The sequence below is a fragment of the Ascidia mentula genome, chromosome 8 (genome assembly GCF_947561715.1).
Source record: "Ascidia mentula chromosome 8, kaAscMent1.1, whole genome shotgun sequence".
Taxonomy (NCBI): domain Eukaryota; kingdom Metazoa; phylum Chordata; class Ascidiacea; order Phlebobranchia; family Ascidiidae; genus Ascidia; species Ascidia mentula.
In genome coordinates this window covers 19,340,442-19,367,553 of record NC_138573.1, presented here as the reverse complement: position 1 = coordinate 19,367,553, position 27,112 = coordinate 19,340,442, and the positions used below count along the sequence as shown (strand labels likewise).

Here is a 27,112-nt window from a genome sequence, read left to right as displayed (position 1 = left end):
ATACAAGTAACGCTATGTTGCGCTCTTAATACATACAATTGAAATAAAAAGGAACAAGATTTCGTGCAAAGAACCACTTTTACATTTGAACAAAGTTATATGAAATATTCCAAACAAAAACTTCTGTCACAATTTTAGTGGGTCAATGTGAGATTTTCAACCAATCAGAATGGTTGAATTCGTCACGCTTGTGATATGTAAACATTTGTACGAGTAATTGTGTCAAAAGCAAGTGGGTGAGCAGAGCACCGTGAGCGAACAATTGTTGCGGTTTCAAAAAATGCTGTTAGTGTTTCGTTAGTGTCGCTCTTAACTTTATTAATTAAATATTGTTGGTGTAAAAATGGAAACTGTTTGATAAAATATTTTGTTATTTTTAATAAAGAATAGAAATTAGGTAGGATAATGTATTTTTTTTTGCTTTTAATTTGTTTGCAGGTTTAGGATAATAAATGTGTGTCACCTAATTTGCATACATGCTCTGTGTTAAAGGTAGATTCACTCTACCTAAAATTCAATCAATGACCCTGAAAAAAATTTTTATGACAATGAATGTCGCCGGTTTTCTTTTATTTGTTTGTTTAGCATTTTTCTATCGCTCTTCAGACCAAGCACCACAAAAGACATTAACTAAGATACTTGAAAGGTCTTCATTTAAATCACAGTATCAACTGCAAGAAGAGTCACATGTCCAAGTACAGGAAAAACCAATACTCAGATTGTCGGAAAAACCTATATTTACCGTCACTGATAAGCTGACATTTACAACACAAACAAAATCAACACTAAAACTGCAAGAGAAAAATACAGTTAAATCTCAAGAAAAACTATTTGAGTCGCAGGAACAAACTTTAATTAAAACAGAAGAATATCTTCATTTCAAGCCACACAATGAGTCTGACAACAAATCACCCCCATCTTCTATTTTGCTTGAGAAATCCACCAAAAAAAACAAAGTGAAAATAAATTTAGTATGTTCTGGGTGCAAGTATGGCATTGACTTTGCCTTGTGGAAGTTTAGGAAACCTGATGGAACATACCCGGGTCTTATTCCTTTCATTGTTAAAATGTGCAAGAACCTGAAGATCGAGTCTCCAGCAATATGCGAGGGAATTGTGAATGTCATGAAGAATGAGACTCTTTTCTTGTTGCAAAAACTTGATTTAGGTGGGAGTGAAGTATGTGGCCTCATATTTCCATTAAAGTGTCATGCCACTGGTTTGTCATGGAACAGCAACAAATGGAATATTCCCGTTCCACCAAAACCAACCAATGTTAAAAGCTATAAAACTTCTCCCAGGATTGGCCCAATATTAAAAGTTCTGCATTTATCAGATCTTCACATAGACCTGATGTATGAACCAGGTTTGGCAATCAAATGTGATGATCCTTTGTGTTGTCGCAGCAAGATGCAAGTCACACGGGAAAATCCTGGAAATGCAGGTTATTGGGGGTCTTATGGATATTGTGACGTGCCATACTGGACAGTCGAGAACCTCTTGGCAACCGCTTCCAAGACAAAGTATGATTACATCTTATGGACTGGAGACCTGCCTGCTCATGATGACTGGGACCAAACCAGATCGTCTCAGACATACCTGCTCAAAAATCTTACTGCCCTCTTTCTAAAATACTTCCCCAAAACTCCTGTGTACCCAGCACTTGGAAACCATGAAAGTGACCCCGTCAACAGCTTCCCACCAAATTATGTGAAGGGATACAACAAAATATCATGGCTATATGATGAATTGGCAAAAGCATGGGCCCCATGGTTACCAGAAGATGCTGTGACAACAGTACAACAATCTGGTTACTACACAACACTTGTCAGGCCAGGATTCAGAATGATTTCATTAAACATGAATTACTGCAACAATCAGAACTATTGGATGCTTCTAGATCCTGTTGACCCTAACGACGAATTAAAATGGTTAGTTGGTGTGTTAACTGATGCAGAATCAAACAATGAGAAAGTCCATATCATTGGACACATTCCACCAAGTGCTGGTGGCGATTGCTTCATCGTATGGAGAAATAACTATTACAACATAATCATGCGATTTAATGATATTATTACAGCTCAATTTTTTGGTCATACCCACACTGATGAGTTTGAAATCATCTATGCCGATTCTAGTCTCACAAAACCAGTCAGTGTGGCTTACATTTGTCCAAGCGTTACAACTTACACTGACACAAATCCTTCCTTCCGTACTTACGACATGGTATCACAAACTTGGGAGATAGTGGACCACCACTCCTACATTCTTAATCTTACCAAAGCAAATCATGTGAAATCTAATCCAAGTTGGGATTTTGAGTACAGCGCAAAGTCCACATACGGCCTGCAGGATTTGTCAGTACAAAGTTGGCATGAATTGTATCAGTCATGGTTGACTGGCTCACCTGAAGGCAAAACCACATTTGCAAGTTATTACACGAACTACCATAAGGGGCATCCCCCAAGTGCAAATTGTTCAGACAAATGTCAACAAGAACTCCTTTGTCGGGTTGCCGGTGGCAACTTCACCAATCTTAACTGTGTTTCTTGATGGATTCTAACTAGTTACTATTTTTTACCCTTCTCTCTCACTCTCAGATTGTTTATTTTGTCATCACAAGCACTTGGTAATCTTTTATCACTTTTTGTGATTTCTCATTTTAGTTTTTTGGAAATAAGTTGTTTTAATTTACATTGTGCAATGATTGGTGTCTTTTAAAGGTGTTAAATTTTACCAGGTTTTACTATTACTGTATAATGAATGCCTATTTGAGCTGTATGTTTTGATTAGACAGTGCATTGTATGAAATGTGAAATAAACAAATTGATTTCCTGTATTATTTTGCTTGGTAACATGAATGTAAATCACAAACTTTCAAACCATGCAATTGTCGCGCACCCATAATCAAAATAACCTTTCGACTTTAGCGACACCTAGCAGGCAATCAAACGTTGCCTGGCAACTAATAAACTTGATACAGACCATCAAGAAAAGAAGTTTACCAAACATTAATAAACTGAATACGATCCTCAACTTAAAAAAGTCGACCTTTAAATATAGTCTTTGATTTCTGTATGAATTTACGCTTCTGTGTTCGTGTTTAAGTTTTATTCTGAAACAAGTTCAATTATCTTCACGCTACATTGACCTGGATTGAAAGAAGTTTACCTTCAAGCGAAAAATGTTTACCCGTGAGCTTAGGTTTAAAGATCGTTAGATTCGTAGGTGCTGGTAGCTTTAATATTGTAAGCTATGGCTTCTCCAGTTAAAGAAGAAGACCTCTTGGTGCCAACTTGCATACATTGGACAACTGACGATGTTGCGAATTGGATTGAAGAACTTGGATTTCCACAATACCGGGGTTGCTTTACCACAAACCTGATTGATGGCAGAAAGCTTGTATTAGTCAACTCCAGGTAATCAATGTTTTACGTGGTATGACGCTTAAGTATTCAAAAAATTCCAACCTAAAAAGTTTGTTGCCACGACCCAAATGTTTTGAAAGTAACACAAACAACCTTTTGTTGTGCAGGAACTCAAATTAAAATATGTCTGTTATGTTTTAGTCTCCTCCCTCGATTGGGAATTACAGACTTTGACCACATCACTTTTATTTCATCAAATGTTCGACAACTATTGGGTCTCGAAAAACCATTTTGGAATAAAAGCATCGCCGACCCCCCAAACACCCCCATGGCAACTTACCTTGAGAAAATTTGCAGAACTGGGCCTTCAGTTGATAAATTAACATACTCACAGTTTTTAAGAAGGTGTTAGGACTACCGTAGACTTGTAGGTCATTCCACTGTATTTCCTGCTCTAGGTCTGTGCGATTCTGAGCGTATTAACAACTCGTGTAAGAGTTATGTTGTGTTTAGTCTCTCTGTTGAAAAAATTCACTGTCAAGCCTTATGCCAAGAAACATGTTTAGTATTTCGGTTTTCTTAATTTATCCTACTGTGTATGCCAACGTTGTCGTGTGTGTTTAAACTTTGTTTCTTTATCGTAAGAACTGCTGTATGAGTTTACACCTAAAAATAAACCATAGCAAAAAATGTTTAAATTGAAAGAGTTGACTGTGTCGTTTGATTTGAGTTTGGGAATAGAAATTGCAATAAAACCCTTTCTGTAAACACGAAAAGAAAATCATTTTCACTTAATTCACTTCCAATAATTATGACAGAAAAGTTCTTCCGCCCATGAAATATGTTGGCTCTCCTGTTTTGTAGCATTTTGTTTGACCGCTGGACGACAGTAAAGAGCGCTTTTCTCTTTTGATTGACATCCAACACCTGTTGCCGTTCCGCCCGATAGTACACGCGAAGAAGGCAAATGCTGACAAAACACGTGTGTGCAGCAGAGCGTGACAAAGACGCAGCCTCGCGACTTCATCGCGACTCAGAAGTGCGCGACGTTTCCAACCGAGTGGGGGGTGATGAGCTTTCTTGAAAGCCTTCCATCGATTAGTGGCAAATCGCGGCGCTAATTCTAGAACGATGATTTGAGGGGCGAAATCCGCGCGCGTTGCTTCACACCGTCTCGCACTTTATATAAGCATGCGGGGAATGTTGGTGGTCAGAAGATTCTTGCAAACTGTGCAGTTGACAACGAAGCTTGTTTCAGTTTTTAAAAACGTTTTTTCTGCGGTTTGGCGCCGGTGGGAGGTATTTTGTTGAGGTTTGAAAAGAGCGTCAAGTTAACTGAACAATTTTTGGATAAGGATTGGCATGCTGCGTTGCCACATGTCACAACTTAAGGTTACCAAAGCGTGGCAAAGATCGTTATGCTGTCTTCACTTTGTTTAAATTTAATTACAGTCGCACAAAGTAAGTTACAAAGGTGTCAGTTTCTCAGTGACAACAAAACCTCAGCTATCTTATAGGCGGTTGGTTTTGAATAGACCGTGACAACGAACCTGTCTAGCCGTTGATTTTGATTGACAACTCCTAGTTAGCAATGGTTTTATGAATTATTGCCTACGTTTATTGCTGTGTAAAATCATTTAGTTGTCACGTGTTGATTTAAGTCGTGTCGTTGACCCTGGGGACACGGCGTATTTTAAACAAGTTGAGGTTTGCTGTCAATAAGTAGTGAGCAATCAGACTGCGCAACAGACTGTGAAACTACAAGTATCGCACCGTAATTTAGTTATTCTCTGTGCGTTGAAATGTAAAGAATTGCGATTAAATATTTGTTTCAAACCTCGTTTAGATTGCTGACCATCAAAAGTAAGTTTGCTTTTTGTCAAACATCAATGTACCGACAACCACTTTGTTAAATATTAGATTTTTGTTATTTTAAACTTTCATACCAGTCACATAATTTCCAACTAACTGTATCGCTAGTAGCTGTTTTCTTTGACCAATTGTTGTGAGATCTGACATTTCGAGAAAACAATTTGTTAATCAGGCCTGACATGAACTAAGAGTCACAAATGTACGGACTGAACCACGCGCAGTTTGGGATAAATTTAGTCGGTGAACGGGGGACGTAGTTTTTCATGTCCTGACTGGAGCTGGTCCCGCTTTGTTATGAAAATAAACCCGAGTTGTTTTACGGCGAACGTCCAAACTCAACTTTGTTCGGCAAAGGAGCGATGGACGTTTTGTTGTGTTTGATGATTTGATGATTACGCGGCTTGTCAAAATCTCTTACAGCGCAATACTGGTCTCGTCGGAGCGATTAAGGTTTACAAACTTAGAGGTCACCTTGAAAGTATTTGCCACGTGTCCAGACATAAAGCATTATGTAATATATATATCTCTGCTTGAAACACCCATGGGATTTGCATTTAAGACGTAGTTAGTAACACGAAATGTTCGGATGCACCGCCTACACTTTATGGCAACTTATTGTTGCAAGCATTTATCATTCCAAACTGAGAGGAAAAAGGTGCAGTGGTTTTGTTGAATGGAACTTTTTCGCGCGCCAAGTCCAAACTTTGAAGCTGAATTAATTAAGCGCTGGGTATAAAGGGGGGTTGCTGGTTAGTTAAACGGGATACGTCGGTAACATAAGATTTCCTGTAGCCTGGACGCCACCACAGTTAGCTGGATTGCTTCCTCGCCTTTCCACCCAGCTTCATTAAAACCAGGCGCTACTTTTCAGTGGTAAGTTCTCGTTGGAGAATTTCGCCTTAGTTTTCCACCGAATCTGAAATTTTGTATGAGATCAATTGAAGGCCGAGTTCTTTGTTTAACCTTGAATGCTTGATTTGGGATTTTTTGGTTAAAATTTTTCCATGTTTGGAATTTTTTGAACTGTGGCCCGTTCCCCACAGTGATGAACTGCACAGCTGTGCTGAAAACTAAAGCCTGATGAAGAGTGGGCCGAGGTCGAAATAGCGGCCATCTGTCTTCAGCCCACATAACCAAAGTCTGGTTTGAAAATATATTTTGTCGAGTCAATGACATTAAACTTTTTAATGACGATTGACCCTCGCAACTCGTTTTATGTTTCCGCGGCGCGCAAACGTTCTAACTTTTACAACTCACATAATGTGACGTCATTTGCAAGCAAACTGTTACCAAGAATAAGGAGGTGTAGTAATTAACACTGGGGAGGATGGTGGTGGTGGAGACGGGCGCCGATGGTAAAATTCGTCTCCCGGGCACCTTTGCAGGCTTCCCATCAATCAAATGGTGGTGACGCGTTGTTCGAAAGGCGATAAAAGTTTCGAATGTTGAAGCGCTTCAAATGGATCGACTCTATTGGAGGTCGCGTCATTAACCGCTGATTGTTTTAGGGGAAGGTTTGGTGCAGAGAGTGAGAAGTAGTTGTGAAGGTTGGTGTGTTTGATTCATTCCGAGATGAAATGACAATAACCACAGCCTGTATGGATTCGTTGTGGAATGAACATGTGGCACTGGTAAAGGTTCCTAAGTTACCTCAGTTAGCTTCTTCTGTAACTCATAATTATTTAATAATGGCGACATTGGACGCTTGTAGCTCGCATATTGTTCCGTAAAAATATAATGAGATTTGAAAGAACTTTCCACAACTTTACTTGGAATAGTTGGTCACGATTTTCAATTCTGTCCTGGTAAGATTTCATCCCAATCAAGGTTTTGAGATGAAGAAAAGCTTACTTGACGTAAATTAATTCCTCATACAAATTTTTTAAGATTTGAAAGATGCCTTGATGTCAACCTGGCATCAATATTAAAGATGTTGTTTATTCCAAACAGCCCATGCTTAGGGTTATTAAATGTTTCAGCGCTTCCGCTAAATTTATGTTTAAATCCTAATATTCAGAACGCGTGTTATTAATAATTAAACGAGAGACTGGCCGCTCAGTGTTTGGATGTCCGATGTTATGTATACTGGTATGCTGCTTCTACATAATTCATGGTCTCCCGGGAAGCTTTACAAATCTACCGAGTTGTCGCTAGATGAGGGGAAGGCGCCCACAAAAGCCGACTCATCTTGAGATGTTTAATGTTTGGGTTCCGAGATCTCAGTTAAAAGTTGAAACACAAAATTCATTAAATTTCATTTGTTTGAATATTGGTTGTTATTGAAATTAGGTATAATATTAAAATATTTACGGCTTTTGTCCAACAATTGGGAGTTTCCGTCAGAGCTTCCACTGAGTATTTTCCATATTTATTCATTTCTGCACCAACATCAGCAGTAGCCGCAAGATGTTTAAACGACAAAATAAATTTATGTCACCAATTTTTGTGTTGTTTTCAGCAAGTTTTGTGATAATGCTGTGATGTCATAATCCCCAATTCGCGAATTTACAACTGTTAGCTTGACACGAATTTAAGAGAGAACGTTACTGATCCGGAGCACCACGGCTCTCGAATCGGCAATTCCCCTCTCTCACATCCTGCCCCAAGTAAAAGTGGAGCATCATCTGTCGCCAGTAGCAACCACTGCCCTCCAATCAGCGATCAAGGTTGGCCGAGACCTGGACAACTCCGCAACATCGCCCCCAGCAGGTGGTTCCCCCGCTGCGAAACAAGAAGCGGTCGCTGTGGATTGTGGAGGCCGAAAACGCAAGGCAAGCCCTTACCTCGGCCCCAGCGAAAACTATTCGAACAACATCATCGAAAACGGTTCCCTTGACAACGCAACAGCCAGTAAGATTCCTCGTGTGCTGGCAACGTCACTCACCGCAACGTCTCTAGGATTGAACTCTTCGACTTTGGTTTCGTCGCTGGGCACCCAGCAGGTTAACACGGTCCCGGCGGCCAATCCCCCATTCACCGGCTCAGCTCCAGGCATCGGCAGTCTTCTCGTTGCTAGGTTACCGACTGGACATCCGCAAACCGCCCTCGCAGCCCCAGTCGGCACCATACTTCAATCCGGAACAGCAGTAGGAGCCAGCAATCTGCTTCGAACCCAAGCCATTGGACAGCAAGGGATCCCGGCAGGCCAGATTCAACAGAGCACCTTGCTGGCTCAGCACCCTCTGCACTCACAACTTTTTCTCTCTAGTCCGTCGACTACAGCGGCTACAGAAGCCGTCCAAGCTCCAACAGCAGCAGCCACGGCTTCACATACAGCCATCAACAGCGCAGGAAAACCAACCAACATGGCGATCCAGCAGAAAGACACAACATACACCAAGATCTTCGTCGGGGGACTCCCCTACCACACAACTGACTGCTCCCTGCGAGATTACTTCGCGGTTTTCGGTGACATTGAGGAAGCTGTCGTCATCACAGATCGACAAACTGGGAAGTCTCGCGGATACGGATTCGTAAGTTATTGTCATTGATTTATTCAACCAAGTATTATTCGGTTTCTGTTGTAAACAATATTACGATCACAATACCTGTGGTTTGGCGACGACGTCAGACATGATATTTTGTCCTTTAACATGTTTTCCGACTTAACCATATTGCGAAAACCTAAAGAAACGGGAAGAAATCACCGTTGCGTTATAAAAGGTACAAAAAACAATAAACAAAGCAGTTATGTCGTCAGTAGCATAAATAGGCATGTAATATTCATTACAGTGAAAGACCATGTAAAGTTAAGCAATACACTCACTAATACCCACTACAATTGCCTGGTTTGTCGAATTGATCCCACAGCCCCATAGTCATCCGACCTTACTATTATCCCGAGTTTTCATCGGTTAATGACGGTTGCTAGGAGACGAAATATTGAATGAGTTGTCTGGAACTAATCCATGGGCCGTGAAACATGGCGTCGTCCATATGTTGTTGTCTGCGTGATTGCTGAGGCATTAAACGTTGTATGAGTGATGTAACGACGCCACTGGATAGACTGCTCGGATATTCACTGTCGGCGATTCAGGCTCACAGGTTTTGATTGTAACACCACTTGAATCATCCATAGTGTGTGTGTGTATCCCATCTAATGTTCTGCATAACTCTATGAGAAAGCAGCAGTTTAAGTCCTGTGCACTGTGTGGTGGATGGCAAACATCGAACGTCAAAACCTTTATTTCCAAATTAAAGAAGTTTGTCGACAAGCTGTGAAGAGATACAGATTGTGTTCACAGTAAAGTCAATTGTAAACAATGTCGCACGTTATTAACACAAGCAACAAATATAAAGTATTACAATTTCGGTGGAATGGAGACGAATCATTGCCCCCAACATTTGGTGTGTTTGCCGTAGACACGTATGTAGGTTTACTGTTTACTGCAAACAAACTCTTGTGGAAATATCGACCTTCCAACCGAGCGAAGGTCAAGATAGAGTTAAAATTTAATCAAATAATTTCACCGTCACTTGAATGTTTGTATGCGATACCGTATGTGGATACAACTGTTGTGGCGATCACCTTGTTACAGATGCTGACAATTATCTGGTGTTTAGATCTCATTTGTAATAAAGCACAAGCGGAACTTTGTTCATTTATACGCTGTGGAATTTGTAAATCCTCCCTGTTAAGCGGTGTTGTGGGTCATACATAGATTTTTGCAGGTGTTAAGTCACAATGAGATTGTGAATCTCTACCTGACCAAGTTTTTATGATCTGGGACAAATTTCCGGCCAACTATAATCTGTTGTCACGTCACAATACAATCGAATGCCCATTGTTGATCACTCTGTTAATGTCAAGTCACAAAAACATGAACCATGTCAACAATTTCGTTCACTGAGCAGCAACAGCAGCAGGTGGTGGTGAGTGCATTCTCATGGGGGCTGTATTTCGGCTCGGTATCAGTGTTGCCACTTCTTACCTCATGTATAGATGATTAACCCACGCCAGCAAAGCAAACAACACCGCACTCACAGAGTGGGGCAACCTGTGGTGACATTTTAACCAATCCAAAGTCCTTGTAACTGCAAATCATGTTTAAATATGGATCGTAAAGCCCGTTAGCTTGCTGTAAAGCGAAACATAGGCGCGAAGACGTTAAACCTTTACACAAAGTTGCACTTTTTCCTGAATATACTTGGGTCGATTCTGAATGTTTTAGAATTGTTTCAATTCCTAACTTTGGTTATCTCAACCCAAAAAACTGTGTAAAATATTGTATTGAAAGCCATCCATTGGTCACAATCCCGATTGTTTCAGGTGACAATGACGAACAAAGAGGCGGCAGAGCGAGCATGCAAGGACCCGAACCCAGTGATTGACGGACGGAAAGCGAACGTGAACTTGGCGTACATCGGTGCCAAGCCTCGCATAATGCAAACTACAGGTAAGCATGGCGATGTCTCCACGACAACCAGGGATAAGCCAGTAATCTGACACGTGTCACAGAATAATTTGCTGTTTTGTAAAAACTGTGACCTTGGTTTAAATTTTGATGGTTTCGTGTCTATGATTTTTGAAGGTCTTATTTCTATGTAAACATTTATGTAAAAGATGACTTAAAACCATATGGAGGCGACACAGAAATGTTGCACCAACAAGTGTCCTGTAGTTTCATTGATTGAAACGGAAAAGAACAGAACCTAATGCAATCGATTTGTGGTTTCACATTGAAATCACCCCTAAATATCTAACAAACAACATTGAAAGTCAATCCAGAGTGTTCTGTAATGCACGGGCTTATATGGATGAAAGAATAATCCGGCTTACAGTCAGTTCGTCCTATATGCCACATTTCACATGTTGCAAACACACCGCGTCGCCTTGAAAGTCCACCAATCAATGACAGAATAATTTCCCACGGTTTTGACAGATAAGATAGGTTGAAAACGAGCAGTCTTCTAAATGCAGTTTCGCAACCGTTTTTTTTGAGAGAAAGCAAATTTTTAATAAAAAGAATTACCAGATTTAAATGTTTAAAACGCCGAGATTATATTCGCCCACACTTTTTAAAAACAGGAGTAAAATTAGTTTCTTTTGATTTTATTAATACAAAGCGAAAATCTTCATGAGGTATTTGGGTTTGAATTAAATGAATTCGTCTTTGTTATCAAACAATTGGGATTAAGTCACGTGCCACACGTCACATGTACGTCATCGATGAACAGCTGGGACCTCCTCTGCAACGCAGGTCCGCCACGTTTACATAGAAGATGGTTCCCAGGGGGAGGGTAGAAGTGGCGTCTGTTCAATCCCGCATCATTTTCCGCTTCTACAAATTGCGTTAAATCTTTATCGATTTATTTGTTTCGAGTTATGCTTGCGCAAATTAGGACATGAAAAGGAAATTTTATGGGGAATTACTTGAACTGTTTCGTGTTTTTCCGGTTGTAGAAGAGCTGCGCGGTTACCTCACTTGTCCTCACGCCCATTACTTAATATTTATGCTAGATTTCTCTGTTGCCGCTGCATTCATTGCCGCAACTAAAAGCAAATCCAACAACATACAATAGGTTTGACAAAATGTAAAACAAATCCATGCGTGGCTCTTTGTCAATTGGTCAATTACACTGGTTTGGTCCCAGCCCCTTGCCTATATACAAACTTACAACTCAACTTTGAACATACAATTAACAAACTCTTGTGAGGTGAAGAGTTACATAGCCATAGGATAGCCAGGTAGCATAACGTTTATTTCGAAACACAATTGTGTCCATCTTCAGTGCAACAAACAGCTGTGTTTAAATTGTCCTCTGCGTCATCGTTTCCATCCAATTTTATGGCCCCGGTATTAATTTTCAAGTATTTCGCACCTGAATATGGATTTCTAAGTATATCCTATTGCCCCATTCGTAAAGCCCCATTCCAACATTAAAATTGAATGATATTTAAGGTCACAGTGTAGCCTTACACCAGCAACTAACCAAAAGCTGATTATCTCAAATATTCCTAAAAATTCATCTTCTTTTAGTCATTTAAGAAAGGGTATGAATATTTCAACATAAAGTTTTTGAAGTAAATTATTTCACTTGTGGTTTCCAAGCATCAGTTGGAAGCTCAATGGACGCAAAACGTCGCGTTCAATCCGTTATTCTCATCACTGTTTTGCACAAAACCTTTCCTAAACTTCGTTATACAATGTGACCTTAGAACCACGTCACTTAGAATTTGAACATTCTGTTATCATGACCCACCCAGTGTGACGTCATAACCCCAATCCTGTGACATCACGTGACCGCAGCAGCACCGGTATCTTGAGGGGGAGGGGGGCTTGTGTTCGGTTACAATTTCGTCCGAAGTCTCCGCTGAGCGCGCGAGCAGTTGAAGGGTTTGAGCAAATTGTTCCTTGATTGTCGAGACTTCTGGTACTTTAATGATGGAAACCGTGCGTTGGCCCTTGACAGTTTGTTGAGTGGTCTCCTTACCCGGTTTACACAACGCCCTGTCGGTTACTTTGCACATAAACCGACTTCTTGCCAGTTTACCTTCAAATATTATCAAAATACCAACGGCAAATTTTAGGTCCCAAGTTATTGTTCACTTGGTTCTGGGTGGCAAAAGTTCATATATCGGTTTTGCCGCGGAGGCGAGATATTGACCTCAGCATGTCGCGTAGTTTCGTATAACTTCCCAACGACACCAGGTAATAGTTAAGGTTGGATGGTTTCAGTTAAACACGTTCCAAGCACCTCCTGCGCGCCTTCACAACTCGCTCTGTCATTTGATATCGTCCCGCTTCATTGAGCACGCTGTTTGTTATAAAAGCAGCCCCCGATTGACCTAAATGAGTTACTTTTACGCAGCCGCATTTTACAAATAAATCGAATTATATGTGAAGCTTGAATTCCCCAGCTTTGTGAAGAAATATTTGGTTTCTAACTGCTGCCACATTCCGATTAAACAAAATTGGTTTGATTAGAAACCCGGAGTATTGGACGTTGAGCCTCGAAATTACTTTTAATTTTTCGTTCTTTTAAGTAAACTACCCCGTCCCTGACAAACAGCGGCCACAATATGAGGTTACTCACCAGTAATTGTAATTTAAACAAACTTCCGTAAGTCAACACTTAACATCAACATAAACCAGCTTCAACAAAACATCAATGTTGACCTTGCAATGTTGTTTCAAGGCCAACCCGCTTCAGCCAATCAAAACACGCCACGTTGACGCCGCAACCAATCATCGCCACCCAATAAACCAAAAAACGCTTGTAACATACCGTGAATATATTTAAAATAAATCTCCAATCACGCAATTAATTATTACTCGTGGATGAAGTTCGCTCTGTTCGTCGTGTGGAAGTTGGTTGTGTTCGGGGACCTGGAGACACAGTTTGCCACAAACTTGCTCCCGGTTTCTTAGGACGGTTTGCCTGCGGTTGAATTTCCATTCAACATACTCGTCCAATTTAAAGCGCAACCCGAACTCGCTTTGTCAACGATAATTGAGGCTTAACACTGGAAAGGAATTCTCGAATTTTACAACAATGCTTATTCGGAAATAGGACAACAAAAGAGGCCGGCAGGGGTCCCACAGGGCGCACGGGGCCCACTGGCGTCCGTTGGTCCCTCACACAGGTTAGAAACCTGTCCAATGGGCGGAGGCAAGACGCCGAATAGTCGATGAAACAAAAGACGAACAAATTCGCTTTTCAGTCCTTTTTATTCACCGAGTTCTGTTCAATTCACTCAACATGTCTAGTATTCAGTCCTGCTTAGAATGGGTTTGGTGTCAAGTTACCTTGCTGTCTATTGTACGGCTTGCTAACAGTTGCTGGATCGCTTGTACAGAAAGCTTTGTGGGATTCGATCTTTCTACGATCTTCGGACGTGTCTGGTGTTCGGTTGTCCATTCACCAATTCGAATCCATTGTTCTGTCGCGAGCAACGCATTGTCTATCGCACTTTCTCACTGTTTTTGGCCACAGAACTTTTTTCATTCACTGATTTCGCACTGTGGGAGAGGGCAGGTGTTTTCGAATGTAATCCGTTATGATTTGCGATAGTTTGAAAAAAGCACACCAATGTGTGGCCACAAATCACAGACACAGTAGAGGTTCATACCCCCCCACTAACCACCCCCACATAAACATTACAACACCAAGATACAAATTTCCTAACATAAATTCTTTCTTTTTCAGTTGGACTCCGTCAGATCCCTCAGACTTACGTCCCAGCAAACCAGTAAGTTCGCTTCATGTTCAAAGTACATCAGGTTTTGTCATCACCGATGTTAACTCAATATGTGAGACATATAAACATGTGATGATAGGAACCCATGTACAGCTGAATAATTTACAACTAACCATGCTTAACTGAGGTGGCAAAACCACCGTGTGTGGAAGGATGCAGGAGATCATACATGTTAATTACAAACCTCCCATGAGTGAATGTGGCCAATTAGAAACTTATTTAATCGATTCAGCAGATATATATTGTGTTGATACCACGTGCAAATATCCAACGTCGGCAATTTCCACACAAATAATCCCACTCCTGTGTACTTCCCCTCCCAAAATATGCCTGGCAAGTAATTGACGAAAACAACCGTTTGTTCGTCATCAATGCACGAAGAACCATTGATATTACGTCACATAAGAATTTCTTTACAAACGTTGTTAATAATTTCGCCCTAAACAGGTTGACGGAGGCTTTTGTGTTCTAAGGTAAGATTTTGGTGTGAGGTTTTACTTGCTAGTTACTGTGGCAACCGTGTCGTGGCATTTCTTAAATGCAGCTGTTGTCGTGCGTGTGCTGGCGCAACACACCGATTATTATTATGATTTCTGTGTTTTTTTCGTGTGCTGCTGTGAGTCTATTTTGAGCAGGGGGTGGCCCCTACCCCCCAGCACACATGTTTGTGGTTTTTGTGATGATTTGGTCACCGATCGATGGAGTTCTATGACATCATAGTCATTTCTTTGTTGACAATTTTTTGAGTGTGAGAACAGATCGCAATTTTATTTTGCTTTCAGTTATCAAGTCGTGACGTCATCATAACAATTTCATGTAAAAAAGCACGTTTTTTTGAAATCATTGTTTAAAGCAAATTTTGTAAAATTCACACAAACCATATTTCAGATTGGATTGTTTTCAAAGATCCCAAGTTGATGGCATTTCCACCAATGATTTCCACCTAAATTTCTGCATGTCTTGTAGTTTTGATGGCAATCACCCTCATTCCACACATTAATTAGCAAAAAGTAGACGAATGTGTGGAGTAGGAAACACTGTTAATTCTCTCTAATCGAAACGTGGTCATGATTTTGACTGAAAAACGTCGTGATTTGACCCCTTGTTTTTTACAAGGTCACATGAGTAAATGGATTTAAAACCGTGCCCGATATTAATAACAAAAATGTTCAATTTTCTTCAATTATAAAGAGTTTTCAATAATGCGGCATCGTTACGTCACAATTGCAAATTACCATCTTTTAATGAAAAAACAAGAAAATACCACGAAAAGTGCGAAAAATGTTGAAATGAATGAAACAATGTTTAATGTAAACAAATATGAACACATATTGTTTCTATGTTTTACGTAAAGTCTCCAGGATTGTTAAAACTTACCTGTCTGAAACCCGGTGAAGCGTGACCTGACACGTGGTCACGTCTGAGATAAACTCGGGGAAAAACATTAATGCGTTTGCGGATGAGACGACTGTAAATTATCTCCAATAAATTATTAATGATGAAAATAACATTTCTATGTTTCGACCGCGATCCTTGGCTGTGATAGACGGGTTGCACTGAAAACGTAACCAGAAACGGAACGGTAAAACTTGCAACGTAGCCGATTTAAGGACGTGTAATTGATTTGTTTTAATGATTCGTTACAGCTAAAATTGATTTCTAGATTTTTGTGCGCCTGCCGAAGTCCATTAAGGATTCCGGACGAAATGCTGCGGGAGCGAGGAACTCAATTTTCCGCTCAAAGATTGGATTTTTTCCCGGAAATGAATCGGATTTCGCGTTTATTTAAAATGTTAATTCACTCAGTGACTTCTTGGTTAAACCTACGCGGTTGCGCCCTTTGGCCGCCACGATTGACCTTGAAACATCTGTCTGCGCCTGAAGGTCAAATTAATTGGATTGTGCCTGGGTTTAGCCGTGCTGATTATTGGCAGGTATTTTTTATAATGCAGTTGTTTTGTTCTGGCGTTTACCACCGTTCATATTCGCCCACACAGTATTGTCTGCAGTACCAGCCAGCACTGCCTCCAATCGCGTGGTTTGTAAATGTGTTGGAACTGGCCCCGGTGTCTTTGCAAATGTTTAAGCGACAAGATACGGGGGGTAATGGACTATCCAGTGTCGACCCCCCCCCCCCCCCTATTCAAAATTACCCATGGATGAAACTTTTTTTCGCCGAGAAATCCCGGGTTCGCCAAACAACCGATCGGTTTATTTTATTATTCGAGAATACAATCATGACAAAGGACGCAGTGACAAAACAATTGAAACCTTTGCTCGATAAACTTCCCGGGTTTTCTCAGATAGATATCAAGCGCAACACTGCCACCTACTGTTTATTTCATGTTTTGTTGGAAATTATGTTGATGACGTCAGCATGTTTCGATGGGGTTGCCGTGGTAACAGTGTCGTTTGCCCTCCCATGGGGCTGGGGGGGGGGCTGGTTTCCGGTGTGTTTGTGTTTGAAGGTGAGAGTGTTCAATGGATGGCATTCTGTTGTGCTGTGCAGGTGGAGGGTTCGTTGTGTTACGTCACAAATATCGATATCACGTCACAAACACATCGTTAACATCTTCGAATTGTTTTTCCCTTCGTATAATAAAAACCAATATATAAATGTAGATAAATTCACAATAATCTTTTTTTGCCAAACTAGATACGCACGTTTCAGTGTGTTGGGTTGATTATTGTCACTTGAAACGGGTCAGGCCACCCAAGGGTTGTATCTCGTGTGTTGTATTTATCCCAATATAGCCGCACACACAATATAATAAGCGTCTCAACGATAAACGTGTTAATCATTAACGTATGTTGGTGACGTGGCTGCACTACCAGCACCCGAGGAAGGAAACTGTTCCTTATTTTCGGTTTAACACCGACCACTCCACATAAAGCGGGAAGGAATCACCATTTCAATTATCCTGCTTGCAAACTTTCAACCATACGTTAGCACCTCATACACGTTTGGTTAAATCGCGTGTTTAAAGGATTAAATGCACACAAAATCTCCAGAAAGCACTAATAAGTCTGTAGCGCCCCAACAAAATTCCCACAGATACCAAACCGTGAAAACTACTAAGAAAATTTTGATTTTCAACTATCGGTGTTAATTATTGCGCTAAAAAAATTTGAAGCAAATTAAAGAAAAGAAGAAAAGAATATTTGCAACTTGATCGTTGATTATTCTGTTGTTGTTTTTCTCATGCGCGCTTACTTTACCAGTAAACGTTTATGTTCAGGGCTGTACCTGCTGTATACACCCAGTATCCCCAACATGCTGCAGCTTATGTGACAAACAACGGATTGTTGATACCGGCAACCCACACTGCTGCCCAACATGCCTCACCCTTCATCGATTACAACGCATACTTTGCACAGCTTTCTGCAGGGGCTTACGCGACAGATGTGGCAGCAACAGCTGGAAGTGGTAAGTTCGAACCCCCGCGTCACCTCATTACTTGCTCAAACCCCGGGTTACAAAATATTGAACCCTAACCTGTCATCACGTGGCAATTATTCACTTGTACAAAATCTTGTTTAACAGCTAGGAAATATTTGGCTTCACTTTAAGGTCTATACCTTGTATAGTGTTGGCAAGGCCAGTAAACATTTATAGTAAAACCTATATTTAACTTTGTTTGGCATGACTGCACTCATAAGCGTTGTACCCGGTTCCAGTTTTATTTGCTTGGGTATTTTCAGTCCCACTCAAATCACAGTGTCCTGGTTCCTGTCATATTTGTCCTCACAACAGCACGGGTTAAAATAGCAACAGGAAATATCAGGCAGTTGTTTATTTGATTATTATAAGCGGGGATGATCATTCAAAGTCCAAACCAAACTAAATTATTGTTGAGTGGGATTCATGCGCCCACCTCATACTAAAGTATATACGTGTTGAAATCAACAAGATGGAAGTGACGTATATACGAAATGTTCACGACATTGTTTAATTTAACTTCCAAACCAGAGAATATGAAGTGAAAGTCATTCACAATCCATATAGCGACATTTGTTGCAAATAACCACATATACCAGTCGTCATTTCGAGCTCCCCATCTCACTGTTTTAACGCATCCTCGTGTTTAGTGAGAAATATGTCGTAAACCTTGGGTTGGGCGGGCAACCTTCCGTGGGTGTTCAACCAAACTGGTTAATTATTTGTTGTCGTGGCAATTCATATTGCAAGCTGATGATATTACACATCGGTATATTGATAACAATGAGCAATTTTGTCACTTTTGTATTCCGTATAATTAGTGTTAAAACGTTTAATTTGAGATTATTGTCACAACGTTTTATGACAAAAACCAATTACATTATAACATGATGGCGATGAGTTTTTTAAAGTATTTCTTATTACTACCTAACATTGGTTCATTGGTTTATTAATACTAAATGCTCTCGTTTTATCTTTCAGCTTCGTATGCAAATGCAGCATACGCGACTCCCTTGCACCACCATGCGGCTCATCACGCCACTGCTCTAGCGCCATCTAGCGTAGCAGGTGCGGCACAGCTGATTGCCGCAGCTGCCCCAACACAAGCAGCGACCATCGGCGTCCCAAGCGCCTACCAAGGACTTCCGGGATTCCCCGCAACAGCTGCAAGTGTAGCAGCCGCTTACGCAGCTGGGAACCTGGCAGGGACGCCGACCCCGATGGCTCAGCTCACAGCTCAACTGCAACAACAGACAGCAGACCGACTCTAAGGGGATTACCCCGGTTGCACTGTGCGGGGTCATCTAAAGGTCACGAGATATATTTACGTCATACTTTGTACACTGGTGATATTTATGTGATTTTCATTTAAAACCGCGCTAAGCAAAATGCCCCGTAATATCGCACTATCCATTAATGACGTCACAAGCCCACTGTTTCAAAATGTATTTCCTGGCTCTACCTATGAAGTAGCTAAATTGCTTGAAAATAGCAAATTTGCACGGCACAAAATGAAATACCTTTGGGGCTATTCTGGATTTTCCGTTTCTTGCCACAATCTTGATCCCACGCTTTTGTCCTTTCGCAACTCTATTTGTGATGTCACACATAACATTGTCTTGATCCCTAATTAAGCGATCCGCTCATCCATTTTGTTTTTCAACCCTCCTCAGTTTTTGTGGTCAGTTGTTGACGTCATTGCTTTAAGTCATGTGACTTTGTCGGCTTTCTGTTCATTTCAATTCTGTTTTCGAGAATAGGTTTATATTGTGACGTCACTACCTACCTGAATGCGTTTCGAAAGCGCTATTGTTGCACTGTTGCGTCATCAAAATCCGGACATCTTGAATTTCAGTGTTTCAGGTTTATTTTTTCTCATCCACGAGCCTTCCAGTGTTTACCACAACATTTTTCAACTTTGGTTCTAGAAATGTTTCAAAACACGTAATAAGTTTGGCAAAAAAATCCCCGAGATGTTTTTGGTTGATATTTTGTTACTGTTAAGAACGTCAAGCCATTGTTATGTCACTATGCACGCGATGCTTTCTCGCCACTAAGGGTCTCTGTTGTCGATCCCCTTCAGGCTGATTTCCTCGTGATTTCCTCTCAATTTCTTAACAACAGCTTTGAGGGTATTATAGGGAAATACCCGTTGGATTTTGGTGATTGGGTACTATCGTGGGGAATTTCCCTGTTGAAACCATTTTCTTGCGTAATTCACTTAGCTGTAAATAAAAAGTCGAGCCTAGAGAATGCTTTGTTGTGTTTGAATGAAGAATTTGGGGAAGATTTGTTTTATTCCGTATCCGCCACTGCTCTTGAGTTGGGGAAACTTAAACGACGCAAGTTGGTGTCGAAGACTCGTTTTTTCTTTAAATAATTTGAGATGAATTTTTTATGTTGCCTCAAATATTTCAGTTACATATTCCACTTGAAATGGAAACAGCCGTCATATTTTTCTAATTTCTTGAATAATATTTTGCTTTTATTTTTGGTAAATGTCATCAGGATACGCTTGGGTGCACAATGGGCGCAAAGAGTAAAACGCGCGAAAAAGCACAAAAACTCCAATCCGTTGCACCATGGAGTCAGCTACCGGGTATTACAGGTAAGATGTTGAAACCGCCAGACAAGTATTTAGCATATAATGATAAGAAAGTTTTCTTTTGCGGTCGTGCAAGTTACCCGTTACAGATATACCCAACTCTATGTTGTCTTGGTAGTGTTTTAGCTGGTAGAAGTTGCCTACCCCAATAACTTTGTATACAGTTCAGATTGGAAAAAATGCCGATAATCCGCGCAATATTAATTAGTTAATGCAATAACATACGAAAAAACGTTGATCGTCCGCGCAATTAAGGATCGCCGAAACAAAATCCTCGGCGCATAAAACAAACTTTGCAATCTGGTATACAGTTAGGCACATTGTCACTTGTCAGCACATGTAGGTATTGTAAAAACACATGGGGAGCCTTGTTGGCCATAACAGAGTTTAATGAAGAAATCACAGACTTATTAATCAGGTTTTCAAGGTTGAAATGCTTTGCTTGTGTGCAAAGACCTCATCTTGACATAGGTTTCTGCAAATGTGTAGTTTATCTTTTTTCCTTGTTTTTAATTTTTTTTCTCACTTTGTTCCACTTTGGCATTTCTAGTGAGGTTTCACACAGGTATTCACAGCAGTGTTTATTTACATGAATGATGGAACATTCCTTGTTACAAACTGACATGTATCTGATTTGAACCATTTCTTATCAGTTGATACCGTTGCTTTGCCATATAAAAGACAGATGGTGAGTACACATGGTTATTGGGAGATGGCAATCCAAGTTCTTTTATACATTTAGTGTGATTTTCAACACATATAAGGAATAGGACTTCCTTGCTGCAATTTTCATACTTATATTGGCACAACATTATGACATGTCTAGAAGCAGAGAGGCCATCACTGTATTGTCTGCATTTTGTTAAAGCTGTGACAAGATTGACAGCAAGATTGATTTTAAAGTTTAAACCAACTTTAGCCATTCCAAAACCTTCTTTGGCACATTTCAGAGCCTCTTTATGCTTCCCAAGTTCTAACAGAGATATGAACATCCCATTAAAAACCTTTGTGTATGATGCAGAAAGTATTGTGTTCAATATTGTCTTGGAAAGTTTGCTCTTGTCTTTACTTACAGATACTTGAACTTGTGCCAATAGTTGCTTTGCCTGTTTCCAATGACCTAAAGCTAATGACTGCTTCATCTTTCCGTTTAGTTCCTTGCACAGTTCCGTTAGTGTGACAAACAGGATATCCCTTTTATGCGCACTCCAGGATTCAAGAACTTGGTTGAAATTTTCATTCACAAATTTGGAAGCCTCCACTGTTTTGTTTAATTTTTTCAGACAGAGTAGTTTTGTGTTGACATAAAGTGGATGTTCATCAGCAAGCAACCTAGCACTAATACCCGGATTCTTCCAGGCTTTGTCAAGAGTAGAAATAGCCTTCTCATACTCTTCAAGTTTATAGTAGCATAGACCTATTTGTAGAAGTGTAAGTTTTGCAACAGGATCCTGTTTTTCATCAATGTGCAAATCTCGTCTTTTCATCAACAAGTTTTCTGCTATTTGTTTGGCTTCTTTGTTGTAAGACAACTCCTTGGATTTCTCAAGGTCCTCCAATTGGTTTAGACACTGACAATATAAGTCAACCACTTGATAATACTCTGCATTAAACACATTATTTGGATTGTTGCTGGTTATTTCATTAAAGGCAGGGTAGATATACTTGAATGCTTTTGTATATCTTTCCAAATACATGAACGATTGACCGAAACCAATCTGCACTCTGGAAATAGATATTTTTGGAAAATGAAAATATCTGCAAAAGTTTGCCCTTCTGAAATATTTTAGGGCATGTTTAGGGATGTCCAGTGCAATAAAACACCAACCACCTTGAAGAAGAAGTTGGTAACGTAACCACTTGTTGTTACTTCCTCTGCGAAGGTATTCTTTGACCAATCTAAGGCACTCCTTGTATTCTTCACTCCCAAACAAACCTTCCAAATGCTCCACTAACAAGTACTGATTACCCGATGCACCATCACGTTTGTTGCTGCATTCATTTACCAACCGGACGGCAAATCGAGACATTTTTAGAGAAAGTGCAAGTTTAATACAAGTTTTTTTTGGATCATACATCTGCTCATTAGTCCAAATACCAAGACTTTTCATAATGACTACTTGAAGTGTGGCAGCAATGCCAAGACCGTCCACTAGAGACCTACTTCCTATTGCTTCAGCTAGATCTTCAACACATGATGGTAATGAAGGATTCATTGTTCGATGGCGAATATCGTCTTGAGATGAAGCTTTGCTGTAGGATCGTAACCGCAATTCACAAGCCACAGCTAAAGTAAACTGCACATTGACATAAACTGAAATGGTAATTTTTCTTTGCTGGAACAACTCATCAACTAGGTCGAAGTTGCTTAACATTTGGCATTTGTGCAAAAACCCAAATGCCTGCACAGACAAGGAAGAGCTTCGGTAAATGAACCGCTTAATGTCTACGTGCTCCCTAATATCCAGGTCTATGAGTGAATAGAGTTCTAAGTCCTTAAATATATGTTCAAAGTTTTGTTTACTGCCTTGTTCTGCTTTCTTAAGCTTTACCATTTCGTCAAATAGTTGATAAACGCTCACATCCCCAGAAACAAAACAAGTTTGAGTCAACATCTCTGCCAAGTGATACCCCTCCTTTAAATCTTCTTCAGCATCCAAATACTTAACCATCTCACTAACTGGTTTGATCAGCTCAGTGATCCATGGCTTCTTCTTTGTTTTTGTTTGTCTTCCTAATGGATTCTTGCTAGCTTGTGGAGCAAACCCATCAGGACAAATCCCACATGGAGTGTATTTATCATAAAACCAGTTGTTTTCTTTGTTAAATGGATCATTTAAACATGGAATAGCCAAGAATGGAAGAATGGTTTCACCCAATCGAACAAGAATCATTTGGAAAACTGTAGCAAACCATTTAAAATAGTCAAATATTTGATGACAATGTTTCATTTCTTCAATATCATCGTCCAAAACAATGATATGTTCAAAATCAGAATATGGAGTAATTTCTTTCCTGGCTAAAGATCCCATTCCAACCAGTGCAAACTTGCAAGGTGGTTCCCCCATTATGGTAGTTGTATGTCTAGCAATTATTTGCATTACTGCTGTGTATTGTTTGGTGACGTAATCTTGTAATTCTCTGATGTATTTAACTCTCTGCCTTCTAACTTCAGTAAGTTCATCTCCCTTCAAGTCATCACTGATTGGTTTCAAACTTTCTAGTTTCTGTTTTGTTGTTTCACGAAACACTTTAATTGCTTGTTTAGCTTCAGCTACAGCATCATCAACCAAACTAGTATCCAACTTTGAAGCATTGGCCAAAGTTAAAATGTGCAAACATAAATCAGTGAGATCCTTTTTAATTTCTTCAACATTATCAGGTTCACGTATAATAGCTGATGTCATCAAAGCAACACTCTGAATGAGGCTGATCTTATCAGGACTCTTCTTTTTGAAAACAAGTCCCAGTTTATGAAGAAGTTTTGCTGATTCTCTGGGGTTGATTTCTTCTCCATGCAAGCATTGCTTTTTCAGTAAATCAGCTGTTGTTTGTTCGGAATCCATCCTAGAACTTTTCAGTGGGAATTTCTGTGTTATCGTATGTTCTTGGAAATGCAACAAATGCGTTTTTCACCTAATTTCCTTATTATCGTACAGTAACCAAGCCTATTTTTGTGCTGCAGTATTTAAAACATTACATTGCATTTTCCTTCGTGCAATTAAAACTAAATATCCTGCGATACAACTTCCACTGCACACACCGACCAAAGCCATCGGTTGTAATAAGCAGTAAAACCTCTTATATGGAATCTGATCTTTATTTGCATCAAGTTGTGTTTGCTGCATCCATAAAGTGGAGGCAATGCATTATGTGGCGAGAACGACGGCAACAGCTGTCGACTCCATCCGCACATATTTCCACTTTGTCAGTTCAGCAAGAAATTTGATGCTGCGCATCGTGCGTCGTTGCAGTTTGCAAAGCGTTACCATCAGTTCTGGCTTGGAGTTACTGCACGAAAAACAGGAAGTCGCTTGGCAATACAAGCTCGAAACCCGAAGTCCTCAGTAGTAACCGGGAAAAGTGGCAAAATGCTTTGTTTCTAAATGAGTTGCTTTACTTGGAAGATTTGGATTCACTTTTAGCAGGATTTCGAAAACAAGAAATCCTTTCACGTATTTTCAATGTTGTCAAACTGGTTTTTGGCATTTAATTTCACAATCGGAACACAAAGATTAGAAACACTAAAGCAGTGCTTCCCAACCTTTTTCAGTTCGCGACCCACTTTTAATGCAAGTTTTATTGTGCGACCCACAATGAGATATGACCAATGCAATAATTTCGTGAACTTATAGAAAACTGTAACATTTAGAAATGTTTCGCGACCCACCTCAAATAGCTTCGCGACTCACTGGTTGGTTAGCACAGCACTAAAGCAACTTCCCTTTCTTTGCAATTTTAGGAAAGACAAAATTACTACCAGATAATCTACGTCCACACCAACACAGAGAAGATTACCGGGCTTTATCGGCTGCATGTTGATTTGTTCCACAACAAGTGTTTGTTTGGTGCAATCCCAGTTTCATAGATTTTCCTAACTACAATGTCATCGGCCTGCCACCCAGGGACGCTGCACGTCTACAGTGGCGATCAGGTAGCCTGTATACATTTAACCATCAATAAAATGCATACTGCGATGCTGTTTTTTTTTCACTTAAAAATTTCTGTCAAATGACCGAAACGCCACCAAAAATTTCGTTTTATTTTGGTCATTTACGATATGAGGTTTTCGACCCTCGTCCGCTCGAAAACGATTCGCCGAAATTTATAAAAACGACGTCCGGGGCAACACAAAGGGCATTTTCGCCTATAGCGATTCGACGCTCGAATAATCTACCAGTCAATTTCCTTTGGGACATTGTGTCCGAAACAGATTTTATTTTTTGTGGCATTTCTAAAAAAAATTGGGCCAATGACAGACAAATGACACAAAAAAACAGCTGCGATGCAGCTTCTACTGCCGCAAACCGACTAAAACCAACCTCTTAATAAACTTCCCAACGAATCAAAGCAGTCACAGCTCCTGCGATCTTCATTTCACAGTAAGACGCGTCTTCTTGAAAAGATGGCACTGCATCACATTGTTGGCATGGCAACAACAACTGTCATCACAATCCAAAGAAGTGCATCAGCTCGAACTTCGATGCAACATAATCATCACCTTTGCATGCCCATGTCTAAAGAGAGGGGGTGCAGTATAGGTTCGACGCACCGGGGCCTCTCTGTCCGTCTAAGGGGCCCATGTATAGCAATAGCGGGCCCACGAACATCATGGTTTGCTTTGAAACTAAGGAATTTCTATCGTAAAGATTGGGTTTCACCGATAATGTCATGTGATCTCAATTTAATAAGGTTCTCGCTTCAGTGCATTTTTACTATCTCAAGGGCCCTGGCTGTCGTCTTGGTGCAACCGTTGCGTCGCACCCAGAACCACAAGAAGATGGAGGGCAACTCATATTAATGGTTGCTTTGAAGGTGGAGAATTTCGTAGAAAAGCCCCCAAACTTCCACGACAGGTTGTCGTTAATTCAAGATCAAAGCTGCCGTTTTAGCTCGGCAATGCGGCAAAAATCAGAATAACAGACTTCATTACTCGGCCAGCTGTAGAATTGGAAGCACTACGTTTGTTCGTTTTTTAGTTTTGATCCAGTAAGACAAATGAATATTCTGGTTTATTGTAAAACACCGAAGTACAACAAATATGTGAAACTCGTGTGTTCATATGTGACCAGTCATGCGTAACAGGGACTTTTTAACAAGTTTCAGAAATTTTTGTTACATTTCGTTGGTTGGGTTTCTGTTACTTGGATGTTGTATGTTTGGTTAATGACACAAAAAAATTAAGGCTAATAGAATTTGCCAAATCGTGATAGCTGGTTAATTTAGTACCAAGTTTTTGAAGTTCAAATTTGAAATTCATTGCATTTTTAGTGTGGTAACAAGATGTGTGTTTCTGTTTGCAGATAAAGGGAAAATACTATAATGTCTAAATCTCAATTAATTCGAAATTTCATTAACTCCAACAATGTTGCCATGTTTTCAAAGTCATTCTGTCCATTTTGTGACAAAGCGAAGAACGTTTTAAATAAAGTTGGAGTTTCTAATCCTGCTGTGATGGAGCTCGATCTTCGGGAAGATGGACGCGATGTACAGGTTTGAAATTATCTTTCCTCACAGAATTCTACTTCCATATTATATCGAAAAACAAAGTACATGTTTGCAGAATCACCTGACAGAAATGACCAATATTTCCACAGTACCATACGTGTTTATCAAAAAAAGTTACATTGGAGGTGGAACCAAGCTTGAGACATTGTTTCAAGAAGGAAAACTAAATGATTTAATAAAGAGCAAAGAAACTTGATGTCTGTCTGCATAACCTCAGTCTGCATCTTAATTAATGTTTTCCGTTTAAACACCATACAGATTTGTTAACTAGCATCTACTGTTGCTGTTTGTTTTAACGTCCTAGAAATGACAACAAATATCAACAACATGTTCAATTAAATCTTTGAAAAATCAGAGATTTTTTTTATTGCACTTTGTATGAATAAAATATGCAAATTA

General features: G+C 40.0%; 5 protein-coding genes across 5 annotated transcripts; 4 read left to right on the top strand and 1 right to left on the bottom strand.

Annotated features, from left to right (window-relative positions):
- The first annotated feature begins 442 nt into the window (after window positions 1-442).
- LOC145910362 (sphingomyelin phosphodiesterase-like) lies at window positions 443-2,793 on the top strand. The gene has a single exon (XM_082997459.1). It carries the CDS (start codon window positions 477-479, stop codon window positions 2,550-2,552), a length of 2,076 nt encoding a protein of 691 aa, XP_082853585.1. The 5' UTR covers window positions 443-476; the 3' UTR covers window positions 2,553-2,793.
- A 378-nt stretch (window positions 2,794-3,171) lies between these two features.
- Window positions 3,172-4,071, top strand: LOC145911758 (sterile alpha motif domain-containing protein 15-like). The gene is made up of 2 exons (XM_082999186.1): window positions 3,172-3,418; window positions 3,569-4,071. The coding sequence occupies exons 1-2, from the start codon at window positions 3,255-3,257 to the stop codon at window positions 3,777-3,779; spliced, it is 375 nt and encodes a 124-aa protein (XP_082855312.1). The 5' UTR covers window positions 3,172-3,254; the 3' UTR covers window positions 3,780-4,071.
- Window positions 4,072-7,786: 3,715 nt separating this feature from the next.
- LOC145911328 (RNA-binding protein 24-like) lies at window positions 7,787-20,133 on the top strand. The gene is made up of 5 exons (XM_082998639.1): window positions 7,787-8,712; window positions 10,509-10,635; window positions 14,390-14,432; window positions 17,681-17,868; window positions 18,862-20,133. Exons 1-5 carry the CDS (start codon window positions 8,545-8,547, stop codon window positions 19,149-19,151), a joined length of 816 nt encoding a protein of 271 aa, XP_082854765.1. The 5' UTR covers window positions 7,787-8,544; the 3' UTR covers window positions 19,152-20,133.
- Window positions 20,134-20,403: 270 nt separating this feature from the next.
- LOC145911225 (uncharacterized) lies at window positions 20,404-24,113 on the bottom strand. The gene has a single exon (XM_082998495.1). It carries the CDS (start codon window positions 24,049-24,051, stop codon window positions 21,097-21,099), a length of 2,955 nt encoding a protein of 984 aa, XP_082854621.1. The 5' UTR covers window positions 24,052-24,113; the 3' UTR covers window positions 20,404-21,096.
- Window positions 24,114-26,464: 2,351 nt separating this feature from the next.
- Window positions 26,465-27,109, top strand: LOC145910215 (uncharacterized). Its single transcript, XM_082997260.1, has 2 exons — window positions 26,465-26,698; window positions 26,769-27,109. The coding sequence occupies exons 1-2, from the start codon at window positions 26,528-26,530 to the stop codon at window positions 26,907-26,909; spliced, it is 312 nt and encodes a 103-aa protein (XP_082853386.1). The 5' UTR covers window positions 26,465-26,527; the 3' UTR covers window positions 26,910-27,109.
- The last annotated feature ends 3 nt before the right edge of the window (window positions 27,110-27,112 follow it).

What these genes read in the sequence shown, in the direction of transcription:
- LOC145911225 (XM_082998495.1), bottom strand. Translation starts at nt 24,051, where the DNA reads ATGGATTCCGAACAAACAACAGCTGATTTACTGAAAAAGCAATGCTTG.
- LOC145911758 (XM_082999186.1), top strand. Translation starts at nt 3,255, where the DNA reads ATGGCTTCTCCAGTTAAAGAAGAAGACCTCTTGGTGCCAACTTGCATA. An exon ending in CTTGTATTAGTCAACTCCAG is followed by an intron (nt 3,419 to 3,568) that starts GTAATCAATGTT and finishes GTTATGTTTTAG; the next exon opens with TCTCCTCCCTCGATTGGGAA.
- LOC145910362 (XM_082997459.1), top strand. Translation starts at nt 477, where the DNA reads ATGCTCTGTGTTAAAGGTAGATTCACTCTACCTAAAATTCAATCAATG.
- LOC145911328 (XM_082998639.1), top strand. Translation starts at nt 8,545, where the DNA reads ATGGCGATCCAGCAGAAAGACACAACATACACCAAGATCTTCGTCGGG. An exon ending in ACTTACGTCCCAGCAAACCA is followed by an intron (nt 14,433 to 17,680) that starts GTAAGTTCGCTT and finishes GTTTATGTTCAG; the next exon opens with GGCTGTACCTGCTGTATACA. An exon ending in GGCAGCAACAGCTGGAAGTG is followed by an intron (nt 17,869 to 18,861) that starts GTAAGTTCGAAC and finishes TTTATCTTTCAG; the next exon opens with CTTCGTATGCAAATGCAGCA.
- LOC145910215 (XM_082997260.1), top strand. Translation starts at nt 26,528, where the DNA reads ATGTCTAAATCTCAATTAATTCGAAATTTCATTAACTCCAACAATGTT. An exon ending in AAGATGGACGCGATGTACAG is followed by an intron (nt 26,699 to 26,768) that starts GTTTGAAATTAT and finishes ACATGTTTGCAG; the next exon opens with AATCACCTGACAGAAATGAC.